This window comes from Grus americana, chromosome 25 (assembly GCF_028858705.1).
Source record: "Grus americana isolate bGruAme1 chromosome 25, bGruAme1.mat, whole genome shotgun sequence".
Lineage (NCBI taxonomy): Eukaryota > Metazoa > Chordata > Aves > Gruiformes > Gruidae > Grus > Grus americana.
In genome coordinates, this window is record NC_072876.1 from 2175171 (window position 1) to 2189486 (window position 14316).

The window sequence follows — 14316 nt, forward strand, 5'->3', positions numbered from 1 at the left end:
ATACTATATTTAGCCGCTTATGCTAAGCTTGACAACTAATATTTCCCAACAGTAGTTCTGCGTGTGAAGTGCAGACTTTAGTTCCAGAAATTGAAGACATCATATTTTCTATAAAGGAGCTATGTCCCAGGGTGCAGCAGTGAGCTTCTCTGCACTCTTCTCTAGCCATATGCTTGCACACAATCTAGAAAAAAAATCATAATCCTCCTCTCAGGCATTCAGCTGTATCTAAAACCAAGGTCTGGCTTTGCTACGGTGCAGCTGTGTAACCTTACTTGTGAAAAAACATGTACACTAGACCTGTGAAAGATAAGAAGTATAACTTCAGACAGGGGTACTACAGTTGTGATGGGGACAGTCAGCAGCTCAAGAATTCAAGAGGAAAAACACTGATGTGAAAAGGTATAAGATCTTAAGCAGAAAGTAAGGAGTTAGAAGGCAGCAGCTCCACAAAGATCAGCGTGTTACCTCCTGAACCCAGCTGACCTTTTTGTCTTTTTCAGGTCTTCCAGTCTGTTCCAGGATTTAAGCTACCTACCTGCTATAGGCACGTTGTTGACTGGCAGCCAGGTCATGGTACCCTTCTTGCGTTTTTGAATGATGTAGCCCACAATTCGGGAACTGCCAGTTTTACGAGGTGCTTTCCAGGATATTGTGATGGTGTCCCTGCTGGCACTGACAATCTCAGGGGGATCTGGGGCACCAGGTGAAGCTAGAAAGAGATTAGTGTTTCATTATTAGCCAGTATATATTTATTGCAAGATAAGAAAAGTGTTCTGTGTCATTTCTTCTTCCAGTTTCCCCAAGGTATTCATATTGATGTGTTTTAAAAAACTGACTGAGACCTGAAGCTGTATACCCTATTCCCCACACAAACAGGATCCAGCATGGACCTCCCTCTGTTCCTGAATTTTGTTTTCATGAATGACCTGCTGTCATCATGACTGACAATTCCACTGTCAGCCTACAGAGTGAGAGGCATGTACATTCTTGCATGGTAGGAAAAGTCAGCGTTATTCTTGCTTTTAATGACATAAAGTGGAAATGGAGTGGATTTTCTTATCCCTTTGCACTCAAAATACAGGCCTTCTCATAATCATGCGAACGAGACTGTAGAAAGAAAAAAATTAGAAATAGAATAGAGCATTGCTTTCTCTCTTGTACTACATTCATGCTCATGGCAAAACTGTTCTAGTATTTCAGTTCACTGAAGGACAAAGAATAGAATTAGTTGTTTGGAAATCAGGGGGATGAAGTGGTCACACTGAAAAATATTGCACATACAGACAAACTCCTTTGCCTATGGAGTTAAGAAAAGGTCTCACATGTTCCCTTTGTAGCCACCCTGGGTAATTTTCCTCTGATCTTGATGCATATTGCATTTCCCTCATGAAACTTGTTTTCCGATTCAGAATGGAGTATAACTGAGAACGTAACGCCATCTCACGCAGCATCGCCAAAGCCTACAATAAACTTCTAGTCTTGATGTGCAATCTCCACAGATTTGTGTGAAGACTTCACAGCCATAATTCAAGTTTAGATCTGTAGCAACATCCAAAATGCAGTGAGTTTTCTTTGATGTCAGCTTTGATAATGAATTTCTCAGATAGTTGTCAAACACAATTATGAAAAGTTCTTCCTCACCTTTACTGACAGTCTTCACTTCATCTGATTCCAGTGCATCACTAGTTCCCTCGGAATTCACAGCTCGCACCCTGAAGTAGTAGCTCATGTCTTGTTCCACTTTGTTAGTAGTGAAGGTAGTAAAGCTCCGGGGGGTTTCTCCCAAAGTCACCCAGTCGTTCTTGCCTACCTGCTGACTCTCGACAATATAGCTCTGCACTGGTTTGCCCCCATCATCCTTTGGGGGCTTCCACTGAATGGTGATGTCATTTGCAGAGCTTTCTACAATTTTGATGGGTCCTGCAGGTGGCTGTGGCTTGTCTGAAAAGATGAACACAGAGAGACTATGAGTTGGCTCCAGACCCAGGCATGCTCCTGGGTTTGCAGCACACAGAGTCTCTTGCTCACCAGCTGGGAGACTCAGTTTACTATGGAATACATGCATAGTTGCAGAATGAGGGCTGGGCACTTGAAATTGCCTCTTCAACACTTCCACTCTTCTAGCTTTTGTTAAGCGTGGAGCAAGCCAGGTCCTTGCTCCAATGGGCTAATTGTTCTCATAAGCACTGCACCAATTCAGCTTGCTTATAAGGAAGAATACCATTTCTGGTCTTCCAAAAGAGAACAGACATTTATGGTAGGGCTGAATCTAGCCCTGATAATCTGTTTTAGATTTGCCTGTTGCCCACAGTCCCATCTCCCACAGTTGCCCAACATTCAAAACTCAGCAGCTGAGGTTGTGCAAACCAAACTATATTTGTGTCACCTTGTACCAAAGGGCAAGAAACAAGTCAGCAATCTTGGCTTGTACCCCGATTTAGTGGAAAATTACGTAGCCTTGTTCATCTTGGAATACCCAGTAGCTCTAAATAAGACTGTCACCAGTGTTAATGAGTTCCCTGCCTAAGCTTTACAATGAAAGCCACAGCAGATGTTATGGGGCTCTTACCTATCACCATAAGCTTTAAGTCGATCTCCAGGACCCCACTGTCATTCTTCAGCCTGACTTTGTAATCCCCACAGTCCTTTCTCTCACTGCTGGAGATGGACAGCATAGTAAAGGTCTCTGTTTTATCAACGTGAATCCTTGTGTCATCTACTAGCTCCATTCTGTCCTTCAGCCACGTTGCTCTGACTGGCAGCCGGCCCTCAAAGGGGATCTTGATCTTTACTTTCTGGCCTGCCTTGGCCACAGTAGGAACACTTGTTAAGTTTTTGAGGAGAACTTTGTCAACCTGTGGAGGATCTAAGCAGATGATACAAGGTCATTAAAAACTGCAATTCAAAGAGGATAAGGCTCACCTTGGAAGGAAGGGCTTCCCTCATGATGCTGCCAGTAATGCTTAGAAGCTCACAACATTTGGACCTTCACTTTTAGTCGCATGCTCAGTGCTTCATGTACATACATGTACTTTGCTACAGGATAATTAGCACAAAGTATTTGTGGTATCATACTGTCCTTTTCACTGGAGCAAATTTCTCATAGGCAATACACTAAACACAAGAATGAAGAATCTGGTCTGATAAAGTGTTATGTGCACCTCAAAATCTTTCAGTTAATAACAGAAGCTATTCAGGAAGGCTCCCTAGTTAAATTTGTAAATACAAAATGCACCAATCTGTACAAAAACTCCCATTTACATGGTAATTCTTTATTATAAAGTTGTCTCTATAGGTCTCTGAGAAAACGCATTACGTTTCAAGCACATCAAGGCTAGCAGGCTGCATTGGTAGTTTGAATAGACTCACCTTCAACGAAAACTGAAGCTTCGGTTTTTACATCTCCACCTTCAAACCTGTATTTCCCAGCATGAATATCTTCCACTTTGTTAATAATTAGTTTGTGGACTAGACCTTCCTTTTCAAAAAAGACTCCATCCATGTTTGTTAACTACAAGGTAAAGCACAGAGACCCATTTTAAAAAAAAAAAAAAAAAGAAAAAAAGGGCAATCCAAACTTAGACTGGACAGACACAAATTTCAAATGTAGTTTCAAAGGCAGTTTAATTACAATAATAATCTGGGATGACTGATCTGGTAATGTTGCATGTAAGCATTGTCAAAATACTCCCCACGCAGACTTGATTCAAAGTCCATTAAAATAAATTTTAGTAAAATCCCCAAGCTCTCTCTATTCTTAATGACAATAACTTTGGCCCATGTTCGAGTATGACAACTCAGAACTCCTACAGTATCATCTGGATCCCACAATTGGAGTTACTCTTCAGTGTTGCTTTGGAACATAGACTATGATGTCTATGCTTGACCTTAAGCACTAATTTGAAAGAGTACTCTTTGCGTTATGCCTGCCTGAAGGATCCTTTGAAGATTTTCCCTCACTTTTTGCATATTTCTCTCATTCACCAAGGAAAAGAAAAATAATTGCATTGCAAAGAAGAGACACACACCATCTCCAACCATTAAAAAGAATGGAAAACACAAAGTCTCCTGTTGTCAGCAAGAATGGAAATGTCTTGCAGCAGGAAGGGGAAGAAATCTTGCTCAGTTTCTATCAGGAATTTTATTATCAACAGGTTCGGGCAGAATCCTTCCACGATTCTTACTATAGTAAGACTGGCAGAGGGAAGGACACCTTGACATGACACTTGGTAAGAGGTAGAGCCAGAGAGCAGAGCATTGCTTACCAAAGGAAACAGTAGCCAGAGAACACCTACCTTTAATCCATCTTTATACCAGGTTCCTGTCACTTCATCTTTACTAACAGTGCAAGACAGCTCAGCTGGTTCCCCTTTCCGGACTCTGACATCTAGTAACTGTTTGTTGATGTGACACCGTGGTGCTGAACATTCAGAAAAGAAAAGGTTGAAAAGATGCTAACACTGTGTTACACTGGCAAGGAGAAACGTACAGATGAAAATGCATGTGCACATGAGGAGAAAAGAGAGCGTTTTAAAAAATATATACTGTACTCACAACAGGCTTTTGTACCACAACACTGTGGGCCAGCTGGCATAAACTCATTGCACTAAAGGGATGTGCCAGCTGGCCTGCATACAATATAGTCCCAACATCAGCCTAATGGGCAATGGATTCATCACAAATCATTTATACATATGAAGTTTCTCATTTCTACAATTTTCACCTTATCATCTTGCTAGCATAGCCACTGGTCTTAGTCAAACGGCTGCATACACATTACTCTCCCTTTACTATACGTAACACCTTATTATTTATGATGTTACAAGAGAAAAGAGCTCTTTACATTAGGCCCAGTGTGCATATTACTCCAATATAAGCAGGCACAGATTTGTTCCCAGAACTTGGAAAACCACTTGCACTAGATGTTCGAGCAAATAAAGTGAAATAATAAGTTTTAACTTGGAACAATATAAAGAAACATGGCCATATTCCTTGAAATTATATGGGAACTAGTATGTTTGTGAACTGAAGTCTGTTCCATGTGGATCCAAATCATTTATTTGAATGAACAGATGATACCTGGTTTAGATAATTTAAACAAAGATCATTTAGACTTTTAAGGCAGTTTGATCTGGGTGAATTGTGTAAGGTCAAACAGCGGTAAAATTAGGAACAGATCACAGTATAACCAAATTTCTACATATAGCTACTTTTGTCTAAACCATAAGATTCCATTTCTCTGCAGGATTAAGAATGTGATATCAAAATGCAAAGATCAGCAATACAGAAGTCATCAATTAAACACATACCTTTCAGATCATCTAGGCGATAACATCTTCTTTTTCCCAAGCTTTCTGTATTCTTCAAGAAATCACTTGCTTTACTATCAAGGCCGGGTTCCTGTTTCCTCTGGTTTATTGAAGGAGGTCCACCATAAAGATCTGATATCTGACGATAATCCATTGAACCTTGACCAAAACCACCTGAATTCCTCCCATCATCAGATCTGTTATGGGATTTACTCCCTGCCTCTCCAAAGGAAGAATTTTTGCCATAAAGGGAGCCCAACTGTCCTAAATCTCTGCCCTCACCCCTGGCATCTCCTTGACCTGAAAGTGAATCTCCGTCATGAGATGAACCTTTGTTCCCTAATCCTCTGAAATTACTGGCAGTGCCCTTTCCAGTTTCACCTCCCATAGCAGATTTGCCAGGATATGAATCCAGACCATATTTACCACCTCGTCCAACAGCACCTACCACATCTTCTTTACCACGTACTGAATGTAACTCCCTTTCATCACCTCCCAACCTGCCAACACCACCCACACCAGCCCTGGCTGCAGATGACCCACTGTCCTTCTCATAGGGAGACCCAGCCTTCCATATTGCAGAGCCACCATCACCACCTTCTGAGGAAAAGCCATCTCCTCCTGTTCCACCTATATGTCCTTGAGCTCGGCTCAGCATACCATCCCTGACATGGTGAGATCCCATTACTTCTTCACCTCCAAAAGGAACATGAGCAGCTCCTGTCACAGTCCCAGATGGGAGACCATCCTTTCCATAGAAAGAACCAACACCCCTTACACCAGCTACACCAGCACCAGCCCCAGCTGGGAGACCATCTTTTCCATAATGACACTCAATACTACCAAAACCAGCTACACCAGTACCAGCCCCAGTTCGCATTCCCACTGTAAAACCATCTTTTCCATAGTGAGAACCAATTCCCCCTGCATCAGCTACACCGGCACCACCACCACCAGCGCCACCTGGAATACCATCCTTTCCAAACAGAGAGCTGAAACCCCCTGCATCAGCTACACCAGCCCCAGCTGGGAGACCATCCTTGCCATAGGGAGACCCAACTCCCCCTGCACCAGCACCACCAAGACCAGCACCAGCTGGGACACCATCCTTTCCATAGGGAGACCCAACTCCTCCTGCACCAGCACCACCAAGACCAGCCCCAGCTGGGACACCATCCCTTCCATAGGGAGACCCAACTCCTCCTGCACCAGCACCACCAAGACCAGCCCCAGCTGGGACACCATCCTTTCCATAGGGAGACCCAACTCCCCCTACACCAGCTACACCAAGACGAGCCCCAGCTGGGACACCACGCTTTCCATATGGAGAACCAACTCCTCCTTCACCAGCACCACCAAGACCAGCCCCAGCTGGGACACCATCCTTTCCATAGGGAGACCCAACTCCTCCTGCACCAGCACCACCAAGACCAGCCCCAGCTGGGACACCATCCTTTCCATAGGGAGACCCAACTCCTCCTTCACCAGCACCACCAAGACCAGCCCCAGCTGGGACACCATCCCTTCCATAGGGAGACCCAACTCCCCCTGCACCAGCACCAGCTAGGACACCATCCCTTCCATAAGGAGACCCAACTCCCCCTGCACCAGCACCACCAAGACCAGCCCCAGCTGGGACACCATCCTTTCCATAGGGAGACCCAACTCCTCCTGCACCAGCACCACCAAGACCAGCACCAGCTGGGACACCATCCCTTCCATAGGGAGACCCAACTCCCCCTGCACCAGCTACACCAAGACCAGCCCCAGCTGGGACACCATCCTTTCCATAGGGAGACCCAACTCCTCCTGCACCAGCACCACCAAGACCAGCCCCAGCTGGGACACCATCCTCTCCATAGGGAGACCCAACTCCCCCTGCACCAGCTACACCAAGACCAGCCCCAGCTGGCAGACCATCCATGCCATAGGGAGACCCAACTCCTCCTGCACCAGCACCACCGAGACCAGCACCAGCTGGGACACCATCCTTGCCATAGGGAGACCCAACTCCCCCTACACCAGCACCACCAAGACCAGCCCCAGCTGGGACACCATCCTTGCCATAGGGAGACCCAACTCCCCCTGCACCAGCACCAGCTAGGACACCATCCCTTCCATAGGGAGACCCAACTCCTCCTGCACCAGCACCACCAAGACCAGCCCCAGCTGGGACACCATCCTTGCCATAAGGAGACCCAACTCCTCCAACACCAGCACCACCAAGACCAGCACCAGCTGGGACACCATCCTTTCCATAGGGAGACCCAACTCCTCCAACACCAGCACCACCAAGACCAGCTCCAGCTGGGACACCATCCTTGCCATAAGGAGACCCAACTCCCCCTGCACCAGCACCACCAAGACCAGCCCCAGCTGGGACACCATCCTTGCCATAGGGAGACCCAACTCCTCCTGCACCAGCACCACCAAGACCAGCACCAGCTGGGACACCATCCCTTCCATAGGGAGACCCAACTCCTCCTGCACCAGCACCACCAAGACCAGCCCCAGCTGGGCCACCATCCTTGCCATAGGGAGACCCAACTCCTCCTGCACCAGCACCAGCTAGAACACTATCCCTTCCATAGGGAGACCCAACGCCCCCTGCACCAGCACCACCAAGACCAGCCCCAGCTGGGACACCATCCTTTCCATAGGGAGACCCAACTCCTCCTGCACCAGCACCACCAAGACCAGCCCCAGCTGGCAGACCATCCATGCCATAGGGAGACCCAACTCCCCCTGCACCAGCACCACCAAGACCAGCCCCAGCTGGGACACCATCCCTTCCATAGGGAGACCCAACTCCTCCTGCACCAGCACCACCAAGACCAGCCCCAGCTGGGACACCATCCTTGCCATAGGGAGACCCAACTCCTCCTGCACCAGCACCACCAAGACCAGCCCCAGCTGGGACACCATCCTTGCCATAGGGAGACCCAACTCCCCCTACACCAGCACCAGCTAGGACACCATCCCTTCCATAGGGAGACCCAACTCCCCCTGCACCAGCTACACCAAGACCAGCCCCAGCTGGCAGACCATCCTTTCCATAAGGAGACCCAACTCCTCCTGCACCAGCACCACCAAGACCAGCCCCAGCTGGGACACCATCCTTTCCATAGGGAGACCCAACTCCCCCTGCACCAGCTACACCAAGACCAGCCCCAGCTGGGACACCATCCTTTCCATAGGGAGACCCAACTCCTCCTGCACCAGCACCACCAAGACCAGCCCCAGCTGGGACACCATCCCTTCCATAGGGAGACCCAACTCCCCCTGCACCAGCTACACCAGCAACGCCTGCTCCAGCTGGGAGACCATCCTTTCCATAAGGAGCCCCAAATCTCCCTGCACCAGCTGTACCAGCACCACCAAGACCAGCCCTAGCTGGGACACCATCCTTGCCATAGGGAGACCCAACTCCCCCTACACCAGCACCACCAAGACCAGCACCAGCTGGGATGCCATCCTTGCCATAGGGAGACCCAACTCCTCCTGCACCAGCACCACCAAGACCAGCACCAGCTGGGACACCATCCTTTCCATAAGGAGACCCAACTCCTCCTACACCAGCACCACCAAGACCAGCCCCAGCTGGGACACCGTCCTTGCCATAGGGAGACCCAACTCCTCCTGCACCAGCACCACCAAGACCAGCCCCAGCTGGGACACCATCCTTTCCATAAGGAGACCCAACTCCCCCTGCACCAGCTACACCAGCAACGCCTGCTCCAGCTGGGAGACCATCCTTCCCATAAGGAGCCCCAAATCTCCCTGCACCAGCTGTACCAGCACCACCAAGACCAGCACCAGCTGGGACACCATCCCTTCCATAGGGAGACCCAACTCCTCCTGCACCAGCACCACCAAGACCAGCCCCAGCTGGCAGACCATCCATGCCATAGGAAGACCCAATTCCTCCTGCACCAGCACCACCAAGACCAGCCCCAGCTGGGACACCATCCTTGCCATAGGGAGACCCAACTCCCCCTGCACCAGCTACACCAGCAACGGCTGCTCCAGCTGGGAGACCATCCTTTCCATAAGGAGCCCCAAATCTCCCTGCACCAGCTGTACCAGCACCACCAAGACCAGCCCCAGCTGGGACACCATCCTTGCCATAGGGAAACTCAACTCCCCCTACACCAGCACCACCAAGACCAGCCCCAGCTGGGAGACCATCCTTGCCATAGGGAGACCCAACTCCCCCTACACCAGCTACACCAAGACCAGCACCAGCTGGGACACCATCCCTTCCATAGGGAGACCCAACTCCTCCTGCACCAGCACCACCAAGACCAGCTCCAGCCGGAACACCATCCTTTCCATAGGGAGACCCAACTCCCCCTGCACCAGCACCACCAAGACCAGCCCCAGCTGGGACACCATCCTTTCCATAGGGAGACCCAACTCCTCCTGCACCAGCACCACCAAGACCAGCCCCAGCTGGGACACCATCCCTTCCATAGGGAGACCCAACTCCCCCTGCACCAGCTACACCAGCAACGCCTGCTCCAGCTGGGAGACCATCCCTTCCATAGGGAGACCCAAATCTCCCTGCACCAGCTGTACCAGCACCACCAAGACCAGCCCCAGCTGGGACACCATCCTTGCCATAGGGAGACCCAACTCCCCCTACACCAGCTACACCAAGACCAGCACCAGCTGGGACACCATCCCTTCCATAGGGAGACCCAACTCCTCCTGCACCAGCACCACCAAGACCAGCTCCAGCCGGAACACCATCCTTTCCATAGGGAGACCCAACTCCCCCTGCACCAGCACCACCAAGACCAGCCCCAGCTGGGACACCATCCTTTCCATAGGGAGACCCAACTCCTCCTGCACCAGCACCACCAAGACCAGCCCCAGCTGGGACACCATCCCTTCCATAGGGAGACCCAACTCCCCCTGCACCAGCTACACCAGCAACGCCTGCTCCAGCTGGGAGACCATCCCTTCCATAGGGAGACCCAAATCTCCCTGCACCAGCTGTACCAGCACCACCAAGACCAGCCCCAGCTGGGACACCACCCTTTCCATAGGGAGATCCAAGATCCCCTGCACCTAATACACCAGCACCACCAAGACCAGCCCCAGCTGGGACACCACCCTTTCCATAGGGAGATCCAAGATCCCCTGCACCTAATACACCAGGACCACCAAGACCAGCCCCAGCTGGGACACCATCCCTTCCATAGGGAGACCCAACTCCCCCTGCACCAGCTACACCAGCATCACCAACACCTACACCAGCAAGACCATCCTTCCCATAAGGAGATCCAACTCCCCCTGCACCAACTACACCGGCACCACCAAGACCAGCCCCCGCTGGGAAACCATTCTTTCCATAGGGAGACCCAACTCCCCCTGCACCAGCACCACCAAGACCAGCCCCAGCTGGAAAACCATCTTTTCCATAGGGAGACCCAGCTCCCCCTGCACCATCTACACCATAAACACCAACACCTGCTCCAACTGGCCGACCATCTGGACCATAGAAAGCCTCCATTTCGCCTATAGAGCTGCCACCTGCACCATATATATCTCCATCTCCAGCTCTAAGACCATCTAGGCCATACCGCAAGCCAGACCTTCCTGTCTGACCTAAATGACTGCTAGCATGAAGTGTCAAGCCATCCTTGCCATAGGGAGTTCCTGTTTGTCCTCCTCTGTTTATACTTGCTCCATTCATATCAACTGTAGTTGGCAGATCATCCTTGCCATAGGGGGACCTCATTCCTCCTGCAATTTCAGTACCTGCAGCATTCTTTCTAGCTCCAGTGCCTGGACCAGTCCTACTGAACAAATCAGCCTTACCATGTCGCACTCTGGTTGAATCAGGATCAAGTCCATCTAACACAGAACTTCCATCAGTAGCATCTAACCTCCCAGCACCTCCAAAGCCTAATTTACCATCCTTGTCATGCTGAGAGCCCACACCTTCTCCATCATCCATGTCAATGTTAAGTGCATCCAGCATACCATCATCTCTGCCATCCACAGAATACCATTCACCTGCTCCTCCTAATTCATCACCAGTATCTGCTCTGCCTGTCATAGAATCCTTGCCACGGAAAGGCTTTAATCCACTTTTGCCTCCTAAGCTTTTTAATCCAAAGCTGATACCATCATTTGTCATTGAGTCTCCATCTAGGTCTGCTCCAGAAAATTGCCCAAACCCAATCCTTCCATCTCTGTGGACTCCACGTAGCCCATCTTTTCCCAAAAATCTATGGCTTCCATCAACTTCAATGGAGTGGCCTTGACTGCCTCCTTGACCATTTCTGTACCAGCCATCTTTTTCCATGCCAGTGTCAATAAGATGATCTTCATCACCAACATTTTCTCCGCGTCGAAGTTTCTTAGCCCTGTCTTTATCTGACAATGTTTCTTTCAGCCATTCAGATTTCTCTCTTTGACCTCCTTCACCCTGTTTCCTCTTTTCTTTGGCATCTGTATTGAAGATGCATTGTTTGATTGGAGGAGATATAATTTACAGGAACAAAGAGAAAAAAAAGAACAATCAATAGGTCACGTACTGCATCAACAACCAAAGAAAATGTGTAAGCATTTGTTATAATTTCATTCTAGGACACAGAAACATAATATCTTTAAATAAATTTAAATTCAGTTCAAATCCTGAATTTTTTCAGTGTCATATTCAGACATAATTTTACATTTCTTAGTTAAAAAGATAATTACTTTTAGTGGAAACATGTTTGTTAAAAGAATGACTGAACAAACAAAACAAAAAAAGCAGAAAAACAAGGCAAATTTCCAGCATGACAGGTCTAATGTAGAGGGGCTTAGATTGTATCTAGGACTCATTAGTTCCTTCTGTCTTCTCCCTCCAGCCCTGGAGGAGCTACAGACTATCCCACACAGAATGGTCATCAGTTACCACCCTTGAATTAGGATCTCACTGCTGCTACTGAGGCAGTTTGCACATTTGGCATCCTGGCATTTTAGAGGTGGCCAACCTGAAGAATAAAGATTCTGGTTCTGTGAATGGCTTTGTATTAATCCAAAATTCAGGCTTTTCTGAGATAAACAGTAGAGCTAGAGGTCACACACTGTTTTGATTTCCATGCTAGATATCATTTCTGTAGAGCATTAACAGCTCAATGAACTCAATGGGCAGTTTCTTTGAATGTGATACTCCACCCGCACTGTTTCTGAAAGATCATCAAAAAAGTCCTTGTGAAGGAGACCAGTTTTGGCTGCAGCAGGATCTCAAAAGAAACCAAAGCAACTACTTTCAGAAGCAAAAAAAATATAAGCCAGCTATTAATCTGCTTGCACTGGAAGGAGTGTTTCCAGTCTTCCCAGGTTCCTTCGAGCTTCTTCTAACATGTTTAACCTCTAATTTGGAAAGAAAAATACTATCTAGCAAGATAGTATTGGATAGTATTGATAGTATAGAATTGATAGTATCGAAAGCTCCTTGATCCCCTGTATGCTGTACTGTGTTTACACAGTGACAGCTTCATCAAAAACACATGTTGAGATATGGAGGTTTTTTTGGTAACTGATGGAGAACATGCTACTTTATAGTAGCTGTAGAGTAAATAAGCCAATAGAATTTGTCAGGACTAACAAAAAGGGAAAAAAATGTCTCATCTGAAGAGGAAAGAGGGTCTAACCAGACCTTCATTTTTCCAAATATAATTTAGGAACTAGAGGCTCCACAATTCATTTCTCAGCACAGAAACATCTCAACAAGCAATCAGGCTGTAAAAGGAATATTATTTTGTTAACACACCTCAAGACAACACCATAGGAATAACACAGTGTCACTTACACTCTACAATAAGCCAGGCATTTGATGAGCAGAGTCCAGTGTCAAGCGTGTACATGCCGCTGTCAGAAGGCACAACATTTTTGATAACCAGCTGGTGGGTCAGACCGTCAGGTGTAACAGAGATCTGGTGCTTCTCACTTGCCTTGAGGAGATGGGTTTTGTGTAGCCACACAGCATCATAGCAGGGTGTGTGTAGGATACTCTCAAAGACAGCATCTTCTTGCTCACAACAATGTATATCACTGAGTGACTGCTCAAATCTCACAGGGATGGCTGCAATGGAAGAATCAAAAGCTACAGAAAGGAAACAAAGAGCTACTTCTGTCTTCCAGGAAGAACTTGCTGCAGCTGAAGGAAGACAGACAGACAGACAGGAATTTGCCATGCCAGTCAGCATTGGTTTAAGTAGAAAAAGGAAAAACTGAGATGTGCTCCTGTGCCCAATTCTACAGGACAGAAAAGCAGAAAATTAGATTTTTGTCTTTATTATCTTCTGAGACATTTGTACCACACATCACTGCAATGCGCTGATAATTTGTAGTCATTATTGCATTTCAGCAGCATGATACTTGCATCGAGTTGGTAGTTACTAGTCTGAGCTTACAAAAGGAAACCATAACATGGGGTAAGTTAAGGAATTTGCTCACTGCCATCCAGAAGTCAGAGCCAAACTGGTACTTGAACCTAGTCCTTTGGACTACAAATATAATACCCATACCACGTAATCACCTTCCTGATCTTTTTCACTTGTGTCATATAAGGAGCCCTTATTTGGCATGACAAAAACAGTCTTCTGTAGTTACCAGGTTTTACTGCTGAACTTTGCTTATGCTCCTAGATAAAATTCTCCAGCAAAAAATAATTTCTTGTTACAGTTGCACAGAACATGCATCTAACTTAATTCCTTACATTCAGCATCCAGTTCAGTTGAGAAAACAGGTACATCCTCCACTCTGACTTGATACAAGCCTGCATCTTCTGGCTGCACATCATTGACAATGAAATTATACCTTTTTCCAATTTGCCTCAGGCAATGCTTTCTGTATTCATCCCCCGTTCCATATCTGAGCCTCTCACCATCCTAGGAAGAGAAAGAATATACTCTTAAAGGCAATGCGTAACTAGTGCGAGGCATTTCACACAAATCAGGCCAAATTCATGCTGCAATCACCTTATTGATAGAAATGAGTAACA

At 47.5% G+C, this 14316-nt stretch overlaps 1 protein-coding gene across 3 annotated transcripts in view; it reads right to left on the minus strand.

Annotated features, from left to right (window-relative positions):
• Positions 1-14316, minus strand: part of IGFN1 (immunoglobulin like and fibronectin type III domain containing 1) — a 65930-nt gene that overhangs the window by 7295 nt on the left and 44319 nt on the right. For all 3 annotated transcript variants that reach the window (XM_054804094.1, XM_054804096.1, XM_054804095.1), the window contains 8 exons: positions 14032-14203; positions 13123-13395; positions 5313-11774; positions 4299-4423; positions 3373-3514; positions 2573-2869; positions 1645-1944; positions 539-712 (listed from right to left, as the gene is read on the minus strand). In XM_054804094.1, the coding sequence (XP_054660069.1) occupies positions 539-712; positions 1645-1944; positions 2573-2869; positions 3373-3514; positions 4299-4423; positions 5313-11774; positions 13123-13395; positions 14032-14203 (7945 nt within the window). The remainder of the gene's footprint in view (positions 1-538; positions 713-1644; positions 1945-2572; positions 2870-3372; positions 3515-4298; positions 4424-5312; positions 11775-13122; positions 13396-14031; positions 14204-14316) is intronic.